Source organism: Gopherus flavomarginatus, chromosome 1, assembly GCF_025201925.1.
Source record: "Gopherus flavomarginatus isolate rGopFla2 chromosome 1, rGopFla2.mat.asm, whole genome shotgun sequence".
Lineage (NCBI taxonomy): Eukaryota > Metazoa > Chordata > Testudines > Testudinidae > Gopherus > Gopherus flavomarginatus.
In genome coordinates, this window is record NC_066617.1 from 250,038,961 (window position 1) to 250,063,352 (window position 24,392).

At 45.2% G+C, this 24,392-nt stretch overlaps 2 protein-coding genes across 10 annotated transcripts in view; one reads left to right on the forward strand and one right to left on the reverse strand.

The window, feature by feature from the left end:
• The window catches only part of TSGA10 (testis specific 10), a 101,234-nt gene that overhangs the window by 54,835 nt on the left and 22,007 nt on the right, over positions 1-24,392 (reverse strand). For all 9 annotated transcript variants that reach the window (XM_050931713.1, XM_050931740.1, XM_050931721.1 and 6 more), the window contains 5 exons: positions 18,444-18,595; positions 16,762-16,877; positions 12,005-12,159; positions 3,562-3,617; positions 1,042-1,210 (listed from right to left, as the gene is read on the reverse strand). In XM_050931713.1, the coding sequence (XP_050787670.1) occupies positions 1,042-1,210; positions 3,562-3,617; positions 12,005-12,159; positions 16,762-16,877; positions 18,444-18,595 (648 nt within the window). The remainder of the gene's footprint in view (positions 1-1,041; positions 1,211-3,561; positions 3,618-12,004; positions 12,160-16,761; positions 16,878-18,443; positions 18,596-24,392) is intronic.
• Positions 8-379, forward strand: LOC127038893 (DNA polymerase epsilon subunit 3-like). Its single transcript, XM_050931966.1, has one exon. It carries the CDS (start codon positions 8-10, stop codon positions 377-379), a length of 372 nt encoding a protein of 123 aa, XP_050787923.1.

Below are 24,392 nucleotides of genomic sequence, written 5' to 3' on the forward strand. Positions count from 1 at the left end.
TAGGCCTATGTTAAACCACTGCCACTTAAGAAAAGAGGAAACAGGAGCCTTCTTCAGCTCCTATCTATCAAAGCTATCTAGCACAGGCAAAAATAACTTTGCAGTGAAGGGGAAGAGGAAAACACTGAATGCTGGAGATGTCTTCTCAGCCATGGAGGGAATGGAGTTCCAGAGGTTCACAGCCCTTTTAAAGGAATCATTGGAAGTTTACAGGCATGAGCAAAAAGGCAAGAAAGAAGCAAGGAAAGACAAAAACAAGAAGGCAGACTTTGAGGAACAAAACAAAAGCAGGGAGGAGGAAGAGAATGATGACGATGACGATGATGAAGAACGGCTGAAGGCAGAGGAACAAAATGATGATGAAGAGGAAGATAACTGAGCTTCCTGGAGAGACAGACATGCACATAGGTTGGGCTCTCTTCCTAGGGATATAAATACTGTAAATAAAAAGAAAGAATGTCAACAAGAGAAAAGAATAAAACATTCAAGATATGAGAGAGAAGAGAACACCAGGTGACTGGGCAACATGCCCAGAACAGTGAACCAAGTTGCAGGAAAGCATCTGCAGAACAAAGAGGACAACAGGGGAGAAGATAACCATACATGAGAGAAGCATGTGCAAGAAAGAAGAGGAGCTAAAGGAACAGAACACTTGGGAGGGAAAGAAAAGAAAGGAAGAGGATAGTGTAATACTTATTTTTAAAAGGACAAAACATTTGTCACCTTAAAGACAACTAAAATACCAAATACTTTCTTAAATTACTTTTCCATGTAAGCAATTGGTGTAGTGGCTCCTCAAGTTACCTCTCTGTGATCCACCCTATGAAAAAAATTGAGAATCCCTGACCTAGAAACTTATTTCACACCATTTGCAGATGAGGTGTAGGAGAAAACAGGACAGACAGGACAGAGCTGAGATTAGAAACCAATCAGCAGATCTGAGTTTAGTTCTTTTGCATATAATAGCACAGAAATTACATGCAACACTTTGGGAAATATGCAATTTTATCTTTCAGCCTAGGTTTCTGTACATAGATATACCTGATTTTCCTTCTTAACTCTGTGAAGTTGTTCCTGCAACCTGTCATTCTCCTGAGCTAATGATTCTCTGTCCCTGCCAGTCTGAGCAAGTTCATCATTGGTTTCATCCAGTTGTTGACGCAATCTGGTGATATCCTCCTCACAGACGCATAGAGCTTCAGTAGACTGTCTATGCAGCATATAAGACAGGATGTAATAAATATTTCAATATAACAATAATAATTAGCCTAACAAGAGTGATAGATTTCCAAGGAGTCAATGAGTTTCCAAATAAACATTAAACAAAAACAGTTATAAAATAGAAAGTCACATTTAATAAGGTAGTAAACTACAAATAACTTATAATGCATTTTGATTTCAGTGGCTAGTGTGATACAGCAGGGCCAAAGAGCAGAAGGACCTGAAGAAAGGCTACTGGCAAATCCCCCTGCCCGAGGATGCCAAGGAGAAAACCACTTTCTCTCTACTCGACAGCCTCTTCCAATACACCGCCTTCCCTTTCAGACTCCACGGGACCCCCACAACATTCCAAAGACTAATGGACAAATTACTACGACCCCATGCCAAGTACGCCGCTGCCTATTTGGACGACATAGTCATTCATAGCCCTGACTGGGAGACGGACCTCGGAAAAGTAGAAGTGGTGCTAGATGCTTTTAGACAGATCGGCCTCACCGCCAACCCTCCCAACAGTGTGGTGGGGCTAGATGAGTCAGATACCTCGGGTACGTAGTAGGAAGGGGCTTGTTGAAACTCCAATGGAACAAAGTAGAGGCAATACATGGTTGGCCCTGACTTGTCTTCAAAAAGCAAGTCAGAGCATTTTTAGGGATGGTGGGTACTATCGCAGATTCATCCCTCACTTTGCCATGAGAGCCTGGCCATTGATGGACCTGATAAAAGCTCAGGGCCCAGATATAGTAAAGTGGACTGATGTGGCGGAAGAAGCATTCACAGATTTAAGGACGACCCTTTACAGTCATCCAGTGCTCATAGCCCCAGACTTCGAGAAGGAATTCCTCCTACAGATGGATGCCTCTGATGCAGGGCTAGGGGCCATCCTTTCACAGATGGCGGAGGAGGATGAGCACCCAATCCTGTACCCCAGCCAGAAACTCCTCCCCAGGGAGAAACAGTAAGCCATCGTCGAAAAGGAATGTCTGGCAGTTAAATGAGCCATGAAGACTCTCTGATACTACCTACTGAGGCGGCGGTTCTCCTTCGTGACGCACCATGCCCTGCTCCAGTGGATGCACAGAAACAAGGAGAAGAATGCAAGAGTGACTAGATGGTTCCTATCCCTGCAACCCTTCCATTTCCAGGTAAAGCATAGGCCTGAAAGCCAACACAGAAACACTGATGGCTTTTTGTGACAGCATTGCCTCTCATCCTAAGTAGCCCAAAACCGTGGTGTTGAGCGAGGAGGGGAGGGTATGTCATACAACAGAGCCAGAACACAACAGGAAAGTGATAGATGGGAGGTCCCAGGATGATCAGAGCCTTAATTCCTGTGGACTGAGGCATAGGTGCCAACTCCGTGGGTGCTCTGCGGCTGGAGCACCCACAGGGAAAAATTGGTGGGTGCACCCACCGGCAGCTTCCTGCCCTAGCTCACCTGCACCTCTTCCCCTGAGCATTGCGCATCCCCGCTTCTCCCCCTAGCTCCAAGTGCTTGCTGTCGTGAATCAACTGTTTCACACGGCAAGCACTGGGAGGGAGGGAAGGAGCGGGAAGGAGCGGAGCGGGAATGCGGAGCGCTCAGAGGAAGAGGTAGGGAAGAGGCAAGGCCAGGGCAGGGATTTGGGGAAGGAGTCCAACAGGGGCAGGGAGGGGGCGGAGACTTTGGCAATGGGTTGGAATGGGGGCAGGGCAGGGGTGGGGATGGGGCCAGGCAGTGGCTCGAGCACCCACTGCCGCCGGGAAAAGTTGGTGCCTATGGACTGAGGAGAAGTTACTACAGGTTAATTAGAGCATCTGGAGACAAATAAGTCCCTGCCAGAAGCCTAATAAAAACCCGTGCTTCAGTCAGATGAGAGAAGGGAAGAAGAGCTGACTGTAGTTTGAAGGAGTACTGTTGTTGACCAGAGGATCAGAGCACCAGGGAAAGAGAAACCCTGCTCAAGCAGAGCAGGGGAATTCCCCAGGCGCAGAGGACCGAGAGAAACCTTGCCCAGGGGGAGAGAGGTCAGGAAACCTGAGAAGCTGAAGGGGAAAGAGGAGGAGCTAGCCCAGGAGAAAGGATTATAGCTTCAAGTGCTTAGTCACTGTCCATAGGGCCCCTGGGCTAGGACCCGGAGTAGAGGGTGGGCCCGAGTCCCTTCCCTCCTCCCCCCATCAGGGCACTAGCAGAACCATCGACGCCCAAGAATGGGGCAAGAGGTGGTGCCCTGACCCATCACACAAAGAAAAAGCATGGGACCCACCATAATAGCATTTGCCACACTAGGCTAACAATGTAATATTTTCATGGATTTTATAGTAGTCAAGACTATGATGATGTAATTGGAATCTGAGACTTACTTTGATGATTGCTCCATCTCAGAAATGAGATCCTTCAAACCTGAAATAGTCTCTTCCTTGAAAAGAGATTAAAAAGTTCAGTAAACCTGTTTCTCCCCAGTTAATAAATGAAAAGAATTGAGCAAAATCAGAAATACTATTTTTCTTCTGGCTCAGATAGCTCTTCAGTATTTCAGTGCTTGATGTAATTGTCTACACTGAAACTCATTCTGTTTTTGCAAAACTTCACCATACATTTTGTAGAGAATCACTATGCCAATAGTATACAGTACTTTGACTTGGCCAGGACTTGTAAAAGTCTAATCACCTACTTGCCACTGGGGAGTGGAGGAACCAATAATATTAACTTCTGCAGAATCTAAACTTTCATTTTTTTTTCAGAACTTACATTTCTTCATCCTCCATGGTTACAAAGATAATCTCCTGAATGTGAACCAAATGTTGGCAGACACAGTGCTGTCTTCCTAAGACTGCTGACAATTAGCTCTACTCACAGCTTTCCTATAGTGCAGCTAAACGAAAACTAACTAGAGTGTCAGCTTTTCCTGCTGCCATTTAATTCTGCTGACAGCCTGAAAAGCAGGGATACCAACAAGAATCAAATCAATTTCATTCTGCTGCAGAAAGAGGAGGCTGGGAAAGAGGACCCAAAACTGGATGGATACATTTTCCCATATTGGAGCAAAACATGATGACCTTGCATGCTGATTCACTGGTACAAATTCACTGATAATTCAAGGGCCTCATTCTCTTCAAAGAGAAACAATTCTTAAATGAACAATTCTTTTTCATAAAGCTTTAATGTCAGGAAAGTTGTTACCCTGAAGAATGGTACGTAAGCTAACAGCATAGGCACTGAACATCCTTAAAATGATTTAGTTAAAACTGGTGCAAATTCCTGTGTAGACAACTTTATTATACTTTAAGAGTGATTTATTTCAGTTTAGGTTAAACTGATGCCAAATCAACTTAAACTAAACTGAACACTTCAAAACTGAAATAAGAGCGTCCACACAGAGGTCTGCACCAGTTTTAATTAAATCAGTTTAAATTCATACCTTAAATTAAACCAGTGCAACTTTCTCATGTAGACAAGCCCTTAGGGTGCAAAGGATGTTGTTATTCAGAGCCAACTGCAATAAAAGAGGGCAGTGAAATTTTGGGCTGAATAAACAAAGGCACAATTCATGGGAGATGGAGGAAATAGACCCTTTCTATATGGGTCTGGTATAAACAAAGCAGGAATAAAGTGTTCAGCTAGTCAATCATCTTTTTGGGGGAAGGAATAGCTCAGTGGTTTGAGCATTGGCCTGCTAAACCCAGGGTTGTGAGTTCAATCCTTGAGGGGGCCACTTAGGGATTTGGGGCAAAATCAGTACTTGGTCCTACTAGTGAAGGCAGGGGGCGGGACTCAATGACCTTTCAGGGTCCCTTCCAGTTCTATGAGATAGGTTTATCTCCATATATTGAAGTGTCCAGAACTGGAGGGAGTTTAGAAGAGAGCAATAAAACAATCATGGTGCTGAAAAGAGTTAGAAGGAAAGTTTAAGAGAGATAAATATATAACACTTGGTTATGTAAAGGTGAGGGTATGTGATTGTAGTTCATACATATTCATATGAGCTTTACCTGAGACTAGTATTGCTAAAAGTAACACTGTAGAGGCAGTAGTATAGGTTTCATTGCCCCACCTGGAAGAGAAGGTTACTCATCTTGTGCAGTAACTGAGGTTCTTCGAGATGTGAGTCCCTGTGGGTACTCCACTTTAGGTGATTGCCTGCCCTGAACCTATAGGTGGAGAATTTCAACAGCAGTACCTGCACCCATACGCTTTCCTTGTCTCGCGCCTGCAATGGTAATTAACTAGTGCTGTGCAGCTCCCCCACCCAGTTCTTTCTCTATTGCAGAGGACTTACAAGTCTGAAGTAGAGGGGAGGGTAGCGGAGCACCTACAAAGACTCACATCTGGAATAACCTCAGTTACTGCATCATGTGAGCAATCCTCCCCTCCCACCTCCTGAGTGGAGTCCCTGTGGGTGCTGCATTTTAGGTGACTGTCGAGCAGTGCCCCTCAGAGGAAAAGAGGGGCTTCAGAATTAGGTCTGAATGGATGATAAGACCATGTGGAGTGTGTTCTAACACGTGAGGGGGGTTATAGGTCATGCTGTTGGTAACAGAGCTGAATGCAATCTGAAATCCATCTGAAAGTCTGTGCTTAGAGACAAGTTTGTCTTTGGAGCGGTCCACGGTGGAGAGGAGCAATCTAGGAGTTTTCCTGAACAATATGATCCATTCAAGATAAAGGACTAGCACTCTTCTGATGTTCAGAGCATGGAAAATTGCTTCTTGCCTGTCCTTGGGAGGTTTAGGGAAGAACGTGGGAAGATGGATAGGTTGAGTGATGTGGAAGGAAGAAGAGACTTTCAGCATAAATTTGTGGTGAGGCCACTGACCTTGTTTTTGGAAAAAACTATATGGGGGGGTCCATACATAAGAGCACCAATTTCTCCCGCAACTCACAGACATGATGGTGACTAGGAAGGCCACCTTCAAGGAAAGATGTAGAAGAGAACACATGGCCAAAGGTTCAAATGGGGCAATTGTGAGAGATAGAAGCACTAAAGTCAGATCCTGTGGGTACACTGGGGTTCTGGGTAGAGGTTGCATACTCCCTGGAGGAATCTTTTGGTAATTGGATGAGCAAAGACTGAAACGCTGTCCACTTTGTCATGGAATGTTGTAATTTCTGCCAGTTGCACCTGCAGTGAAATCATTAAAAGGCCAGCTTTCTTAAGGTAGAGCACGTATTCCAGGACCACTGGTATGGTAGAGGTGGTGGTGCTGATTTGTTTATTTAGGCATCACATGTGGAATCTCTTCTGTTTGTGGAGGTAAGCAGCCTGTGTAGTGGGCCTTCTGCTGTTTAGCCGGTTGTCTTTAACGTCCTCAGAACAAGTTATCTCCTCGCCCTGGAATCATTGATGAGCCAGGCTGTGAGATGGAGTGACCCCAGGTTTGGATGCAGAGTCTGATCGGTGTCCTGAGAGAGGACATTTGGAAGAAGCAGGAAGAGACATGGGGGGTGGCCATGATGACATCTATTTTAGGTATGGGTAGCAGGTTTGTCTGGGCCATGCTGGTGCTATCAGGATGACTTTAGCTTGATTGATTCTGATCTTGTGCTGGACCCTGGACAGCAATGGGGCGAGAGGAAAAGCATACAGGACGGGTGCATGCCATGAAATGAAAAATGCGTTGCCGCTGGATCCTGATCCCAGTCCCACCCTGGAGGAAAAAGCTGGACATTTTTTTTTTGGTGGCAAATAGGTCTATTGCAGGGAACTCCCATAGCTGAAATATGACTGGATCACGCAGGTGTTGATTTCCCACTTGCGGTCATTCGAGAATCTTCAACTTATTGCGTTGGCCATGATATTCTGAGACCAAGGCACGTTGATATGGTGACACTGTGTTGTATGCACCATGTCCAGAATTTTATGGCTTCCGTGCATAGGAAGTGGGATCTCCCTCCTCCCTGTTTATGTGGAACATGCAGGTTACATTGTCTGTCATGATCTGTCTGTTTTTGTCTTTGATCAGAGGCATGGAGTGTTCACAGGCATTGTGAACTGCTCGTAGTTCTAGTACATTGATGTGGACTGTTGATTTGGAAGAAGACCATCTTCTCTGTACTGCGAGCTTGTGTAGGTGGGCACCTCCACCTCAGTAGAGAGGCACCCATTGTGATTATCACTGAAGGAAAGGGACACTTGTGTAGATGTTGTGCGAGTGAGTCCACCATTGTAGCGAGTCCTTGACCTTCATTGGCATACTCAGAATTTTATTTAAATTGTGTTTGTGTGCCGTGAACACTGCCTTGAGCCAACTCTGCAAGCAGTGCATGTGCAGCCTGGCATGTTTCACCACGTATGTGGTTGCCACCATGTGACCTAGTAGCTGAAGACTGGTCCTGGCCAATATCCTTGGGCTGTGCAATGAGGTATTGATGAGGTTCGTTAGAGTGGTGAATCTCTGAAAAGGTAATGATGCAGGTTTTTCTAGAGAAATTAGGTGCACGATGATTAAGTCTAGTTTCTGGACTGGCATTAATGTGGACTTTTGGACACTTACTTGTAGACCAAGACTGTGAAGAGCAACGCTGTTTGATGCATGGCTGCAACGGCTTCTGCTCAAGTGTGAGTCTTGATTAGACAGTCATCTAAGTAGGGGTATATCATGACCTTGTGCTTGCGAAGGTGAGTTGCTGCGACAGCAAGGACTTTGGAAAATACCCAGGGAGCCATGGAGAGGCCAAAGGATAGTACTGTATATTGGAAATGGTCCTGTCCTAGTATGAACCAAAGAAATTTCCTGTGTGTAGGGCATATAGTAATGTAAAAATATGCATCTTGCAGGTTGGGGGCTGCAAACTAATGCACTTGCTCCAGCGCTGGGATGATTGTAGCTAACGTAACCATCCTGAATCGTTGTGTTCTGACTAATTTATTTAGCTTCCTGAGGTTGACAATGGGTCTCCATCCTCCAGACTTCTTTCAGGTTAAAAAATAATGGGAATAGAAGCCCTTCCCTCTGTGATGTACCAGAACTGGCTCTACCACGCCTAGTTGTAGGAGATGCTCCACTTCCTGTCTCAGGAGGGGCTCATAATAGGGGTCCCTGAAGAAGGATGGGGAGGCAGGGTGGGTAGAAGAGATGAAGAGGAACTGGATGGCATAGCCAGTCTTGATGATTTCCAGTACACATCTGCTGGAGGTGATGGTTCACCAGTTTGGATAGAATGGTGTTAGACAATTGATAAAGGGATCGTTGGTGGGAGGTAGCATTGGCAGCAAAAGTTCGGGGAGGTCTGGCAAGCCCTTGACCAAACCTTCAAATCTGCTGTTTAGAGGTTGATTGTTAATCTGTGGTGGTTTGGGAGAAGCTTAGTCTGCATCTGGGTGGTCTCTGTCTGTGCCTCTGGTTATCGTATTGTCTTGGTTGCTGTGTGTATGGGCCCTGTCTGGGGCACTGTTATGTATAATACCTGCCTCGTTTGTGTTTTGTTGCAGGTGTACAGATGCCAAGAGACCTGATCGTAGCCCTCAAATCTTTCAACGAATGGAGCAACTTGTCGGTCTTGGCGGCGAACAGTTTTGGACTCTCGAACAGAAGGTTCTCTACAGAGGCTTGGACCTTCCTAGGGAAGCCTGACAGATGAAGTCAAGAGGCGTGGGGCATTACTTTGGTGGTGGCGATGGTCCTGGCTGCTGTGCCAGCAGAGTCCAAAAGAGGCTTGGAGGGCAGTTCGAGCTAAGAGGTGGCTCTCAGAAATGAACGATGTAAACTGCTCTCTTTTGTCGTCTAGTATGTAGTCAATAAAGTCAGAAAATTTGGAATAGTTTATATGATCATACTTTGCCATAGGGCTTCATAATTGGCAATCCAGAAGTGATATCGCTGATGAATACGCCTTGTGACCAAGTAAGTCCAGACTTTTCCACTCTTTATCATAAGGGGTGGTTCTAGAGTAATGCTCTTTGCCCCATTCATTGACTGCATTGATTGCCAATGAATTTGTCTGAGGGTGTATGAATAGAAATTCCATCCCTTTTGAAGGGATGTAATATTTTTGTCCACTCTCTTACACGTGGCTGGGACGGTAGCAACAGTCAGCCAGATATTTGTGGTGGGTTCCATGATTGCTGAGTTAATCAAAAGGGCAATCTTGAAGGAGGTGGACATGTGGAGTATGTCCAAGAGCTCGTGATGTGACTTTGAGACGTCCTCTATGTCTACCTGGAGCATCGTTGTTATTCTTTTGAAGTGCTCCTGGAAATTCCTGAAATCCAGCAATAGGCATAAAGGGCATAACAGTCTCATCTGGTGAGAATGAAGTGCAGGTGGCAGGAGCTGCCTCCTGAGCTAAAACTTCTTCTGTCTCCTCAAGGCTCTGTTAGGGAGGGGCAGCTGGTGGCACTGTGGATCTTGGTGAAGAGTGCCTATGTAACTCTGCAGGCCCACTTAGGGGGTTAGGTAACACTGCCTATAAGCTGCCCCTGGGTCCTAGAATGCCCATTGAGGTGGTAAGGGCATAGGTGGGGGCCCCAAGGGGTGACCATAAGACCCTTGCAATTCAGACCCTGGTGGAGGCTTAGGACATTCCTGATGTGCGGACTGAACTCTGCCTTGCATAGCTGAAGAGTATTGGGAGGAGAAAGCCTCCCCTTCCTCATCTTCATCCTCCTCACTAGAGAAAGGGGAAGCAGCGCTAGTTGGCAGAGTGAGCAGTAGGAGCTCTGGAGAGGTGATTCTGATACCGGGGCAATTTTCAGGTCCTTCAGAGCAAGAAACTGTTGAGGCTGTGGTACCATTTGAGGTACCTGTGTGAAAGGTAAGAAAGAGAATTGCTGTGGTACTAGGGGATCTTGTGGTACCAGTAGGAAAGGAGCTGACAGACAGCGTGCCAAGGACGGTGTGGCAACGTGTGGTGCAGTGTCTGTGCTATTCAATACATGGCCAGCAGGCAGTGCTGTTGCCTTTTATACTGCAGAGCCGCTCCATACAGAGCACTTTTTCAGTGATGCTATTGCCGAGGTGGAGGAGGTCGTCTTCTGCCTGCCCGCTTAAGGTCTGCAGCTGTGACGGTACCACCGGTACCGGGAGAGCCACCCAGAGGATTCAAGGGGCCTGGGGCAGGGCTGGGTCTTTGGCAGCAATTCAGCAGCGGGTCCTTCTTGGAGGGAAGGACCCACCACTGAATTGCTGCCAAAGAATGAAGCGGCGGTGGTAGAGCAGCCTAAGTGCGGCTCTCCCCCCCCACCACATGCGGCGCTTGTACTCACTGGGCAGTGCGCTGAGGCTTCGGTGGCACTTCAGCAGCGGGTCTTTCACTTGCTCCGAGCCTTCCGCTGCACTGAAGGACCCGCGCCGAAGACCTGGAGTGAGTGAAGGGCCCATCGCGGAAGTGCCGCCGAAAAACCGGAGTGGCTCGCAGGGCCCCTGTGGGGCCTGGGGCAAATTGCCCCACTTGCCCCCCACCCCGCGGGCGGCCCTAGGTACCGGAGGTCCCTGCTGACTCAAAGGTACTAAGCTACGAGGTGGTTGGTACCGATCTAGTGGACAGAAGCAGGGAATGTTCCTTCTTTGACGTGGTCTTGGTAGGGTTTGTGTTAGTTGTCCTCTTTCCAAGTACTTTAGGAGACAGAGGGGTCTGTCGGAAGCCACCTATGGTGATAGGGCGGCAGGAGAAGTTTGCTAGCTCGGGCCTGAGTGATTTCTCCAATAGGATAAATTTCAGTTTAAGGTCCCTCACTTTCCTAGTCCATGTCTTAAGATTGTGGACTGGCAGTGGGTGGACTTCTGGGGCACATGAGTTTCCCCCAGGCACCGAACACATTGCAGGCATCTGTCAGAAAGCAGAATTGCCTCACAACAGGAGAGGCAGCGTTTAAAGCCAAGTGACCCTGGCATTCTGAAGAAAACTAATGTGCCTTAAGGGGACGAAAGGAAAAAAAGTTATTTTTTTTTTAATCGGGAGAACAAGAAATAAAAGGTTCTTAACCAACTAACCTAACTGCACTAAACTACTTGACTAAACTAAATCTGACATAAAGCGAGTGCACACGCTGCTGGAGCTCCAACTGAGACCACGGGAGATTGAGAAGGAACGGGGGCGGGGGAGGAGCCACACATCACTAGTTAATTGCCGCTGCTGTGTCCCAGCCAGGTAGTGCTGTCGAAATTCTCTGACTAGAGTCGCAGGGCGCACAATCACCTAAAGTCGAGCACCAACAGGGACTCCACTCGAAGAAGAATTCTGGGTACCTACTTGCATTGCTGACACATCTACACAGCTACTTTTAGCAATGCTGGCATGAGTATATCTACCTGGGTTGCAATCACACCTTGGACGGCAGTAAAGACACACCCCATGGGGAGATGTTGAATGCTTGAGCCCTGTGAAGGGCCCATTTGTACTACAAACTGGAAATATCCTGTAACCATTTCAAGGGATAATGAAGTTGTAACGACATCACCAATTTGGTTGTATTTGTTACATAAATATGCCCTAGAAGAGAAAATTAAGTTGGAATTTCAAGAAAAAGTTTCTGAATGTGAAACTTATTAGCCTCTTAGTTTAGTCTGCTTCACCCAAGGAAAGTGGTGAAAATCTCATCTATTGGCATTTTTAAAATTACACTATATAAAACACTAAGAATGGGGAGCTCAACACTGGCCTAACTCAGCTGCTATTGAAGTCAATGGGAATTTTTTATGGACTTTAATGGGTGCAGAATTTAGCTAACACTGAGCACTTTTGAGGATCCCAGTGATGAGGTGGGTGGTTCTAAAGGGTCCTTTGCATAGATAACTATTATGAAAAATGCTTTAAAACTAATGAATCAATAATAAATTATATAGAAATTTACATGCAAGAACATACTTTCATTGCCAGGGTTTCTTGAAAGGAAGAAATTTTCTCAGTTTTTTCATCCACACATTCTTGTAAGGAGTCCTTTTCTGTATCCAGCTCAGCAATAGTTTCTTTGAGAATATGGATTTCTCCTTGTTGTGCAAGACTTTGTTTTGAAAAGTTATCTGCACATATAATCATAAAGGGCTCATTTTTACTAACTCAATTTAAAATAATTATTTTCCATTTCACATAGCTTGATACACTTCTAAACCACAAGAAAACACAACTAAGGCCAAGAACCAGCAAAGCACTGAAGCATGATGATAGGGACAGAAATAGTCCCACTAATGTCAATGGGAGTACTCGCATGCTTAAAGCCTGTGCTTGAGTGCTTTGCTGGATCAGGGCCTAAGCTACTAAAGACTTGATGCAAATTTACCCCTTTTTAGGGTGTTTTTTAAATTGCAAATATTAAGACAACAATTATAACTCCTCAATAATGTAAACTGAAGTGCCTAGGAAATAGGTTTAAAACAACAGAGCAAAGTGGAGTGCAAATTACAATATATAAAGCTGGGTATTATTAAACTTTCTTGTCCATGCGCAAAACATTGGTCTTCTCTGTTATGTTAAGAGAAAGGCATTAACTTAAGACAGAAAGATCTATAAATACTAATTATAAACCAAAAAAGGACACTGAGTATTCCACAGAAGAGTATTCAGAATGAGTAACTAAAGAAAATTAACAAATTCATAAGAAAAATGTCATGTAAATACTGCAAGACACTTTTAGCAGGCTGTAACTGAATTATATGACACTAAGGGTAAGTCTACACTGCAGATGGGAGCATGCGTCCCAGCAGATAGACAAATGCTACTCAAGTTAGTCTCTAAAAATAGCAGTGTGGCCATGGAAGCATGGGCTAGCTGCCCAAATACAGTCACACCAGACCCCTTGGGTATGTACTCAGGTGGCTAGCCCAAACCACCTCCTGTGCTACTGTGTCCATACTACTATTTTTAGTGTGCTAACTAGAGCAGAGCTAGCATGTCTCTCTCTGTTAGTGCTGGGAAGCACGCTCATAGCTGCAGTGCAGCTACACACATATATATATACTCTATGTAAAGCAAACAAAGATCAAATTATCAAAAAATTATCAAAAGTGAGAAATTATCAAAAGTTTTAGTAGTTAATAACTAATTAAATGCTTTTGACACAATGAATGCCTACGTGCATATGTATTACACACAAGGAAACTAAATTAAAAAGAAAAGTATTGAGGCTGCAAAGTCAAACACTCAATACTCCTGGGGGAATTCCGCACCCAAAAAATGCAAAATTCTGCAACCAAAAATGCAAAATTCTACTCATTTTATTTGTAAAAATAATGCAATATAATCACATCAGTTCCACTTATTTTGGTTATTTATTTAAATTATCATACAGAAAAAAAATCACAATAACTGTTTAGCATTTCCTAAGCACATGAAAGTTAAGTTACAAATACTTGGTAACCAAGACCCTGAATTCTAGTTATAATCCTAGATTTTCATTTAAATTACATTACTTTTATTTTGGCGTTCTGTAGAATGTCGTTTTAAATTGCTCAGACTTTCACACAAGAAAGTTGTACAGTTTTGATAATCATTGTCCTGCATTTTTTATATGGATAAGTAAAATAAATCCTGAGCTGTAAACTAACCCTACTGTGCCTCTCTGGCAAAGGAAAAAAAGTAAGAAAGCACTCTGATCTTCCTAGCTGAGAATTACATTACTGTCATTTAAAATAAGTTTCCTTTACACCACTCTGGAAAGGTAAAGGAGCCTTAATTGACTAAGAATGGGAACAATGGGAACAGTAGCAGCAGAGGTGGAAGTAAGATGGTCCTGTCTGGTATGGCCTACCGGCAAGAGCCAGTACACCATGCCAGACCAGCTTCCCCAGGTTGGTGATTTAAAGGGCCCGGGGCTCCTTGCAGTGGCTGGAGCCCCAGGCCCTTTAAATCACCTCCTGAGCCCCACTGCTGGAGCCCTGGGTTAGTGGTGGCAGGGTTCCGGCGGTGATTTAAAGGGCCCGGGGCTCCAGCTGCTGTGGGGACCCCTGGGTATTTAAAGGCCTCACCTCTTCCGGTTGAGGCCACGCCCCTGCTCACGACTCCAGAGTACTGGTAAGTCCTTTAAGTTACTTTCACCCTTGATTAGCAGCCTGCCTGTTTAGTTGTTTCATTTTTGCTCTGCCCCAGGGACAAAGCCTGCTTCACACAGCCTCATGCCTCCAAGCCCAGGACGCAGCAACAGCGACAAGAAAGAGAGAGTGAGTCTCTCTCACTAATCCGCATGCAGACAGGTGCCAAGCCTCACCCCCTTAATGGCTCTCCATGGACACATGCCCAGCATCCCTTCTCTCCCCTGCGGTGATCTGCCTGGGCTGCTGCAGAACAGGTATGTGTTCCCCACAGCTTTCTTTGCTGTCCCGTTTTTCTGCGGGGGAGCCAAGAAATCTGCGGGAAGTATGAATTCTGCACCCCTGCAAGGGGCAGAATTCCCCCAGAAGTAACTCAGAAGTTATGACAGAACAGAATTAAGGTTGCCTGTGCTACTTTAGTTCAGTCTCCTTATGCATACATATTATCATACATCATTTAGTTATATTATTACAGTTTTTCACCTGCCTCATTCATTGTACAGAATAAGGGGTGCTCACTCAGTGAGCTGCTATTCAGTATTTGTTTTCTCCTTATTGATCAACACATGCTCCCAAGACTGAATTACTGCATACTATTCATGCTCTGCTGTGAAGAAATCATTATTAATTTCCTCCTGAGTTTTTCTATGGTGCTCATCACTACAGTATTCGAGTGCTTCAAACATTAATTTATTTTTACAACACCCCTGTGAGATGACGGGGCATTATCATCCCTATTTAACTGACAAGGAACTGAGGTACAAAAAGAGATTAAGGTCAAAAGTAGTCACTAATTTAGGGTTACTAATTTGAGACACCTAGAATCTGTATGTAGCATTATATAACACTTTATACATTCAAAGAACAACTTGAATTGAATTCCATTGCAGCTATGAATGCTCATCAATTCTGCAAATCAGGCCCCAGGGTCTCAAGTTTGGCACCCAGAAAATGAGGAACAAACAATTAATGACCACTTTTAAAAGATGACTTTCCTATTGACCTTCCTAGCATCACACAGGAACTGTGTGGCAGAGGCAGGGATAGAATCCAATTCCCCTGGCAGCATTCAGCTGCCTTAACCATGAGACCACCTTTTCTCCAACCCCCTACCTCATTCATCCACACCCTCTAACGGGAGAGAACCAAATGGCTTGGGGGCAGCATGATAATTATATATAATTCAGGCTTTCACCTGTAGGTCATCAGAACAAATCCACCCTCAATCAGCCATTAGTTTATCCCTGGATGCCTCTGAGGAGCAGTGGGCACTGTCAGGGATTCTCTGCTCAATGTCCACCTCTGAATCCCTCATTCTTTACCTCTCACCTCACTCCTGCTCCTGTTTTTTCATTTGTTGCCCCAACTACTTTCTTGTACCCTGGATTTAGTGGTTCTTCCCCCTCAATTGAGTGAGTGGGCCTTTAATTATGGGTAGGCCTACAGCTGCCTGCCTCAGTGGTACAAATAGTATACACCTTCCATGGAGTCCTCTGCAACTATGGGGCCTATTTCAAATCCAATGTTAAGTCATGCCTCCAAACAGAGTTCCTCTGGGAAGTGTCCACTGACTCCTTAAGATGCCTCTGAGAAGTAGTGAGTGCTGTCAGGAGTTCTCTGAGCTGTCAGGTGTTTTCTGAGCTGTCTCCCCTCCCGGTTCCCTAATTTTAAGCCTTTGACCTTCACTCCTGTCCCTGTTTTTTCCCCATTTGTTGTCCCCTGAATTTACTTGTGGCCTGAATCCCTCTTGGTTGAGGGTTTTTAGCTTTGGGAGGGGTTAGGTCCCCTATCTCCCAGCAACCACAACAGGTACACATAAGCAACTGAAAACAAAATTTCATATAACAGAAAACATTGGGCCATTTTAACTGTAGGTTTTGCCACCTATAATACATTTCATTTTCTTTTTTCAAACTGCTGCATTTTACTTTGGTGAGTGCAGATGATGTTAACTGTGATCTATAAAGTAGTTATCCAGTGCTATATAACTGGGCCCTAGTTTAGTCAATGGTCCTCAAAATGACCTACCATTCCTGCACCCATCTCTTTTTACTCCTGTCTTGAGCATATTGCTCTGTACTGCATTTGAAAATTTATTCTGACTATTTACATCCTTTATTAAAAGAACAGTCCCAAGAAGTACTATCTCAGCACCTTGCAGAATTGGGAGCTACAGTCTGTTAAGCAAATATTACTGATGAGCCCAAACAAATCAAATGGGTAACAAAACTTATTGTTCAACTAATAGTATGAGCAGTTTATTAGGAATAACTTTATTAATACCCATCTTAATTATGCTGGTCTGAGATAGGGAGAAAACTCCTTCTAAAAACAGAAAATAAGTTATTTGCTTTTTGTCGATGAAAGTAAGAAAAAAGTTTTTTGATATATCTATATGCTTTCCTCTAGCCATAAAATATAAAACTATTTTAATTTTGAATTTCTGGTGACAAATTAATTGTTTGCCTTTGTACTACTGGAACACTTAAAATAGTATAAAATAAAACAGTTGATTAAACATTACTTTTTATATAACAGGGAAGAAGTGAGGAAGAGAAAGCAATACTACCACTAATTTTAACTAAATATCTAACTCACCAATTTTTTCATCCAAAACCATAATTTTCTCCTGGGTAAGTTGTAATTCATATTTTTTTTTAGCAAGATGTCGCTGCGTCTCTGAAAGACTCTGTTCTGTCTTTTCATTTAATAAGCTATGGAAGTATTAAGAGTGATAGCTTTAATGAAAACATTGTATATTAATAAACTTTTCTCACGTTCTCTAATGTCACCACAACTGCCAAAGTTAAATAAATCAGCATTTCTTGAGATATTTCAAGTAATCTTGGATATTGCACCAACATTTATCTTCGTCTATCTTTAATTATGAAGACTGGTCTATTCCTGTGATGAATCCCACAGAATTAAAGGTGTTTTGAGAGACTGGACAGCTCAAAGGATTAGAATAAGATAAAAAAAAACTTTTAATCAACTATAAGCTCTGATTAGAAGATGCCTAAGACTGGGATGGGCAAAGTTACAAACTTATAAATCATGACTGAGGTGCACTGATAGAGCTAGATAGTGAAGCTTATACCTGCTCATACTGTGCTTTGAAACTGGAAAGAGCTATTAGTGCTACGTTGAAGGTATAACAAGAACAATCTTAAAAATAATTGAAATTAAGATAAAGAACACAGATTTTTTTTGATGGTGCTCATGAAGTTGGGACACTCACATTCACAATTCTGTGGAACAGCTTCCCTGTCCATCACAGATCTATTCGTAACAGTGCAACATTCACATGGCAACTACAGCAATTACTTGTAAGTAACAGAAGACATGTATCTAAAGCATGTTTAAGGGGAGTAGATTTTTTTACCATCTTGGAAAAGAATCACAATATCTTTCCTTTCAATGTGTTCCCCTCTCTCCTGTACACACTTCTGTGCCACCTTGTCCTCTTCTTCCCCAGTTCTCTGCACGTTTCCCTTTTGTTGATCTTTCTCCCTTGCCACCTGGGTCCCCTCTTCCCTCCTGCACATGCTGCCTAACGTGCATTCTTCCCTGTAGTCCTCCCCTGAGGGTGGCTCATGGCTCTTGTCTCACTAGTGGCTCTTGGTAATGGCTAGAAGTTTCAGTCAGGCTGGTAGCACCAATCCTTGAAAGAAGCTCCAATATCATTTCCTCCTCTTGGAGCCTCTCTCAAGAACAGAGAGAGGGCAGCTTGAGGAGGCTGAAACCTGGCTATTACATGAAACGTATGTTTGTTTCTGTATTTACTTCAACTTATAGAAGTAAACAAGGGTCTTAAAGGAGTTACAAAACTTAAATATAAAATTAGCTGCTGACAATATCCAACAAAATGTAACCCTTAAACACTCCTAGAAAAATCCCTAACCCCACATAAACCTCAATTCTCATCAAATTTCACCTTTTGCAAAAGCCAGAGAAAACAGATATGCCTTGCAGCATGCTCTGACGGTCAACAAACCTAGGCTATATCAGACCAAGGTGAAGGCTGGGGAAGGAAGGAGAGTTGGTTACAAATCTGAGGGCCCCTCATGAGAACAGCAAAGAATCCTGTGGCACCTTATAGACTAACAGAGGTTTTGGAGCATGAGCTTTCGTGGGTGAATACCCACTTCCTCAGATGCATGTCATGAGAACAGTCTGTCACAAGCTCCTTCTCCTTCAAATAAACAGAATAGCTTTGACAAAACAGTGGATGTATGCTTATTTTATAATTGCAGTCATTTTTATGTATATGCTTTTATTACCTTAGTGAAGCACATTCTGCTTTTTGTCTGCTGAGCTCACTTTCTGAATCCAGTGCCCTTCTTGCCAATATTTTCATCTCCATTTCCACAGAATCTATGGTCTCTTTCATCAGTGCTATCTTTGATATTTGTTCCAAACGTTCACTGTCAAGCTATAGGAGTAAAATGACTAGACATTAAGAACTGCAGAAAAAAAACAACCAACCAGTTACTAACCTTCTTGTAGCTGTCGTTCTTCGACATGTGTTGCTCCTGTCCATTCCAATTAGGTGTGTGTGCACACGTGTGCATGACAGACAGAAGATTTTCCTGCTAATACTATCCGTAGGGTTAGCCTGGTCACCCCCTGGGGTCATGCCTTCATGGCACTTGACATAGGGCCCTGCCAACCTGCCACCCTCTCAGTTCCTTCTTGCCTGCTACTCTGACAGAGGGGTAGGAAGGTGGGTATTGGAATGGACATGAGCAACACATCTCAAAAAACTGTTACGAGAAGGTAACTGTTTTTTCTTCTTCGAGTGACTGCTCATGTCAATTTCAATTAGGTGATTCCCAAGCCTAAATTTGGAGCTTAAATGCTTACCAAATGCACTGCTTACCAAAGGCTGTATCGTCTCTGGCCTGCTGGGTAATGGCATAATGCGATATGAATGTATGAACAGAGGATCAAGTCACTGCTCTGCATATTTCCTGGGTTGGAAAGTGTGCCACGAACACTGCTGCTGAAGCCTGTGCCCTGGTGGAGGGTGCTGTGAGTGGAGGGGCAGGTACCTTCACCAGGCCATGGCATTCCCAGATGCAGGATGTGATCCATGACAAAATCCTTTGGGAGGAGACCGGAAGCCCTTTCATTCTGTCTGCTACCACGACGAACAACTGAATGGACTTCCAGAATGATTTGGTTAGCTCAACGTCTAGCAAGTGAAGTCTTTGTTCCCTCCTGCTTGTGTGCAGCTTAGGGTAGAAAACTGGGAGAGGAATATCCTGGTTGACTTGAAACTGGGAGACAACCCTAGGGAGGAATGCTGGCTGGGATCTGAGCTGAACCATGTCCTTGTAGACCCCAGTGTAAGGAGGCTCTGATGGTAAGGCCTTGAGCCCTTCTGACTGAGGTTATAACTACCAGAAACACCACCTTGTACGAGAGGTAGAACAGAAAGCATGTTGCCAGCGGTTCTAAGGGTGGCACCAGATTGAGATTCCAGGCCGGGACTGGCTGTTGGACACGCAGATATAGCTTGTTGAGACCTTTCAGAAAACGACCATAGGGTTGGCAAAGACTGACCAGCCCTTTCCACCTGGATGGAAGGCAGAGATGGAGGCCAAGTGAACCTTTATTGACAACATGGACAGCCCCTGCTGCTTAAGATGGAGAAGGTAGTCTGGTATAAGGGGGAAACAGACTTGAGCGTCGGAGACAGATGGTGTTGCGCTAACCAGATAGAAAATCTCTTCCATTTGGCCAGGGAGATCGCCCTGATGGAGGGTTTCCTATTGCCAAGGAGGATTTCTATGCCCGGGTCCGAACAGAAGAGCTCCATCGGGTTCAAGCCATGGAGCTACCACACCATGAGGTGCAATGACTTGAGGTTCGGGTGCTGGAGACAGCCATGATCCTGAGTTATCAAGTCTGGGAAGAGGGGCAACATGATTAGGGCTTCCACGGACAATTACAGGAGAGATGTGTACCAATGTTGATGGGGCTAGGCTGGGTCTATCAATATCACTGAGGCCTCGTCCCTCTGAACTTTGAGAAGCACCTTGAGTATGAGAGGGAAGGGAAGAAATGCGTAGAGGAAGTGGTCCCCCCAAGGAAGGTGGAATGCATCCATGATGGAGCCCGGGCTGCGATTCAGGAAGGAGCAAAACTGCTGGCAATTCCTGTTGTGTCGCATGGGACAAAAAGGTAAGGCAGGAGGGGGATCCAGTCTTTGTACTGGTGCGCCATTCTCGTTTGCACCTTCAAAGGGCCTGCTTCTGGCCTGATGAAGGTTTCAACTGGCCAGTGCCTTGACCAGTCAAGGGGTGAGGTCTCTTCCTGGAGTTCCTATTTGTCCTCTGTGAGCTCTCTTGCCTGTTCTGCAGGAGCTGCAGCCTAAAAATGTTTCTGCTGCATGGCGAGAGTGTGAGTACACCTTCCTCCCAAACAGGTCCAATTTTTTGGCCTCTGAATGTTTTGGGGAGGGCCCCTGGTATCCCTGGTGCTTGCATTTGTTGGCATATCCACTACCAGGGAATCTGGCGGCGGGAGGGGGGCATATAAAGATGTTAAAACCCTTTGGAGGGGACAAAATATCTCCGCTCATATCTTTTAGCGGTAGGAGGCAAAGAGGCCGGGGTCTGCCACGGGGTCTTAGTGACTTCACGGATAGTCTTTATCAGTGGCAGCGCAATACGGGATGGTCCAGGAGGGGAAAGGATATCCACCATAGGGTTGGCATCCTCCACCGCTTCCTCTATATTGATGTTAAGGTTCTGGGCCACCTGTCTCAGCAGCTGTTCTAGAACCCTGCTGTCCTTCAAGGCCAGAGCAGTCGATGTGCCTACCCCCACCTCATCCGGGGAGGAAGAGGATGAGAGACTGACTGGAGATAGAGCTTGCTCTCTGCCCTTAGCCCCTCTGGGGTCCCAAAAGACGAAGATCTCTGGTGTTGAAGCCTACGGGAAGGTTCCTGGAGCTGAGAGTGTCAGTGCCGGTGGCTCAGATGGTATCAGTGCTGGAACTGTCAACGCTGGTATTGTGATCAGCTGTGCTACCGTTGATGTCCCTGGTGCTGAAAGTGTCTGCAGTGGCCCAAAGGATGCTGAGACTATCAACACTGACCTGGATCCCTGGCTCTGCTCCTGGCTCTGGTGATAGGCCCAGGGTGTCCAGAAGGGCCACTAGGGTAGGGCTTGCCACTGACTCGGCCACGGTGCCAGGTAAGGCTGATGGTCTCTGCAGGATGGGGACCTCCTGCTCTTCCTGGAGCATAATGACTCCGCTTCTGACTCCAAAGTCTCCAACTGGGACAACCACGGAGGTGCAAAACCCCTTGGTGCTGGGGATAGATACCATGAGCTGTGGGACCAGTGTGGCTTCTCCACATGAGCTGCAGATGCCAGAGGGCAGTGCATCAGGGATGGTGCACGTAGACCCATCATCACCAGCTTGCCCATTGATTTCACCAGGGCCCGAACCAGTGTCAGCAACCTCTCCTACCTTGGAGGGGAGGTTGGCACCATAAGTTCCAAGAGACCCGACAAAGCTTCAAATGCCTCCAGTGTGGATGGGAGCTGCATGTCTTCATTTTGGCAGGCTGGCAAGTGATGGAAGTCCAGACATGACTGAACCCCCGTTGGGGCAGGAGTCGACAAAACCCATGGCGGTTGAGCTGCCTGGTCCTTAGGCCTGGCTGGAGAACGACCTCTGTCAGATTTCTTCTTCTGAGGTACTGGGGATTGCGACCGGTGCCTCACGGAGGTCTGTGACATGGCTCTGTGCATGGAGCTATGGTGATGCTGAGGTCTCTGGAAGAGTCCTTCCTCGGCACTGGCTTGCAGGTCCAGGGTGCCAGCGCACTGCACACCAAAGAGAAGGTGCTTGGGTCTGGCTCCAGTGTGCCAGGGTCTGACTGGGGTCAAAGAGCTGCCTCCATGAATAAAATATGGACGTGCTGATCCCGGTCTTTTAGATGGGAGAGGTCCTAAGACAGAACCCTCTGCAAATTTTGCAGCGCTCCCTGAGATAACCCTTGCCGAGACACATCAAGTACAAAGTGTGTGGATCACTTCTGGGCAGACCTGCAGCAATCTACATATGCCTTGAAGCCTGGGGACCGAGGCATGCCCCAGTGCTGGGATATCGCTGTGCGTGTGTGTGGGGGAGACCCCCAAAGGAAACTTAAAAAATTACCACTAAGTACTAATAACTAACTACAACTATATAAAATGGAGAGAAAGGACACTGCCAAGAAAACGTGCTTGCCAAGGTAAAAGCTATGGGACGTTCCAGCTAGCCATCACTGGTAGCAAGAAGGAACTGAGGGGTTGGCGGGTTCGCAGGGCCCTATATCCAGCGCCAAGAAGGTGCAACTCCAGGAGGTGCCCAGGCTGACCCTACTGATACTGCTAGGGGAAAAATCTGTCAGGCATGCAGCATGCACACACCTAATTGGAATTGACATTAGCAATCACTTAAAGAAGAGTATGTCTTATATAGACTATTTCTTCTGCTAGTTCAAATTATACTCTGATTTGTACTGTAAATATTTTATTTGAAAGGCAGATCTCCATAGAATCTTTTGAGCTCAGGGCCTGATTCAAAGCCCACTGATCAATGGAAAGAAATTGGAGTGTGTCTATCATCTTGTAGTATATCTATGTATCCGACATAGAGCAGCACTAGCAAAACTATACTATTTGCCTGAGACAGATCATAGAAAGAAAGTGTGAGTTACTGGGTCATATCTTTCAGCTCTAATAGTAGGTTGCCCTGCTAGTGGAAATCTTGGTTTGGTGCTTATGCCCAACCATAAAACTCATATGGTACCTAAAAGAATTAAAAATCACGGTGTTGGATGATATAGCACAAGCTATTATTCTGTGATCATCATCATGTTACATTAGAGTTGGAAGGGACCTCAGGAGGTCATCTAGTCCAACTCCTTGCTCAAAGCAGGACCAATTCCCAACTAAATCATCCCAGCCAGGGCTTTGTCAAGCCTGACCTTAAAAACCTCTAAGGAAGGAGATTCCACTACTTCCCTAGGTAACCCATTCCAGTGCTTTACCTCCCTCCTAGTGAAAAAGTTTTTCCTAATATCTAACCAAAACATCCCCCAGTGCAACTTGAGACCATTACTCCTTGTTCTGTCATCTGGTACAACTGAGAACAGTCTAGATCCATCCTCTTTGGAACCCCCTTTCAGGTAGTTGAAAGCAGCTATCAAATCCCCCCTCATTCTTCTCTTCTGCAGACTAAATAATCTCAGTCCCCTCAGCCTCTCTTCATAAGTCATGTGCGCCAGGCCCCTAATCATTTTTGTTGCTCTCCGCTGGACTCCTTCCAATTTTTCCACATCCTTCTTGTAGTGTGGGGCCCAAAACTGGACACAGTACTCCAGACGAGGCCTCGCCAATGTCGAATGGAGGGAAATGATCATGTCCCTCAATCTGCTGGCAATGCCCCTACTTAAACAATCCAAAATGCTGTTAGCCTTCTTAGCAACAAGGGCACACTGTTGACTCACATCCAGCTTCTCGTACACTGTAACCCCTAGGTCCTTTTCTGCAGAACTGCTTCCTAGCCATTCAGTCCCTAGTCTGTAACAGTGAATGGGATTCTTCCGTACTAAGTGCCGGACTCTGCACTTGTCCTTGTTGAACCTCATCAGGTTTCTTTTGGCCCAATCCTCTAATTTGTTTAGGTCCCTCTGACTCCTATCCTTACTCGCCAGCGTATCTACCACTCCTCCCAGTCTAGTATCATCTGCAAACTTGCTGAGAGTGCAGTCCACACCATCCTCCAGATCATTAATGAAGATATTGAACAAAATGATGATGATAATGAGTGAAAGAATTGCAGTAAAATCACTGCATAAAAATATAAAACATAGCTCTCTCCTGAGCAAAGATACCCAGATAGATTACTGTAGAGCAGGGGTCGGCAACCTATGGAACATCTGCCGAAGGCGGCACGAGAGCTGATTGTCAGTGGCACTCACACTGCCCGGGTCCTGACTACCGGTCTAGGGGCGCTCTCCATTTTAGTTTAATTTTAAATGAAGCTTCTTAAAACATTTTGAAAACCTTATTTACTTTGCATACAACAATAGTTTAGTTATATATTATAGACTTACAGAAAGAGCCCTTCTAAAAACATTAAAATTTATTACTGGCACACGAAACCTTAAATTACAGTGACTAAACGAAGACTCGGCACACCACTTCTGAAAGGTTGCCAACCCC

Bases quoted from the DNA above. Each gene is read 5' to 3' on its own strand.
- LOC127038893 (XM_050931966.1), top strand. From the start codon at position 8: ATGTTAAACCACTGCCACTTAAGAAAAGAGGAAACAGGAGCCTTCTTC.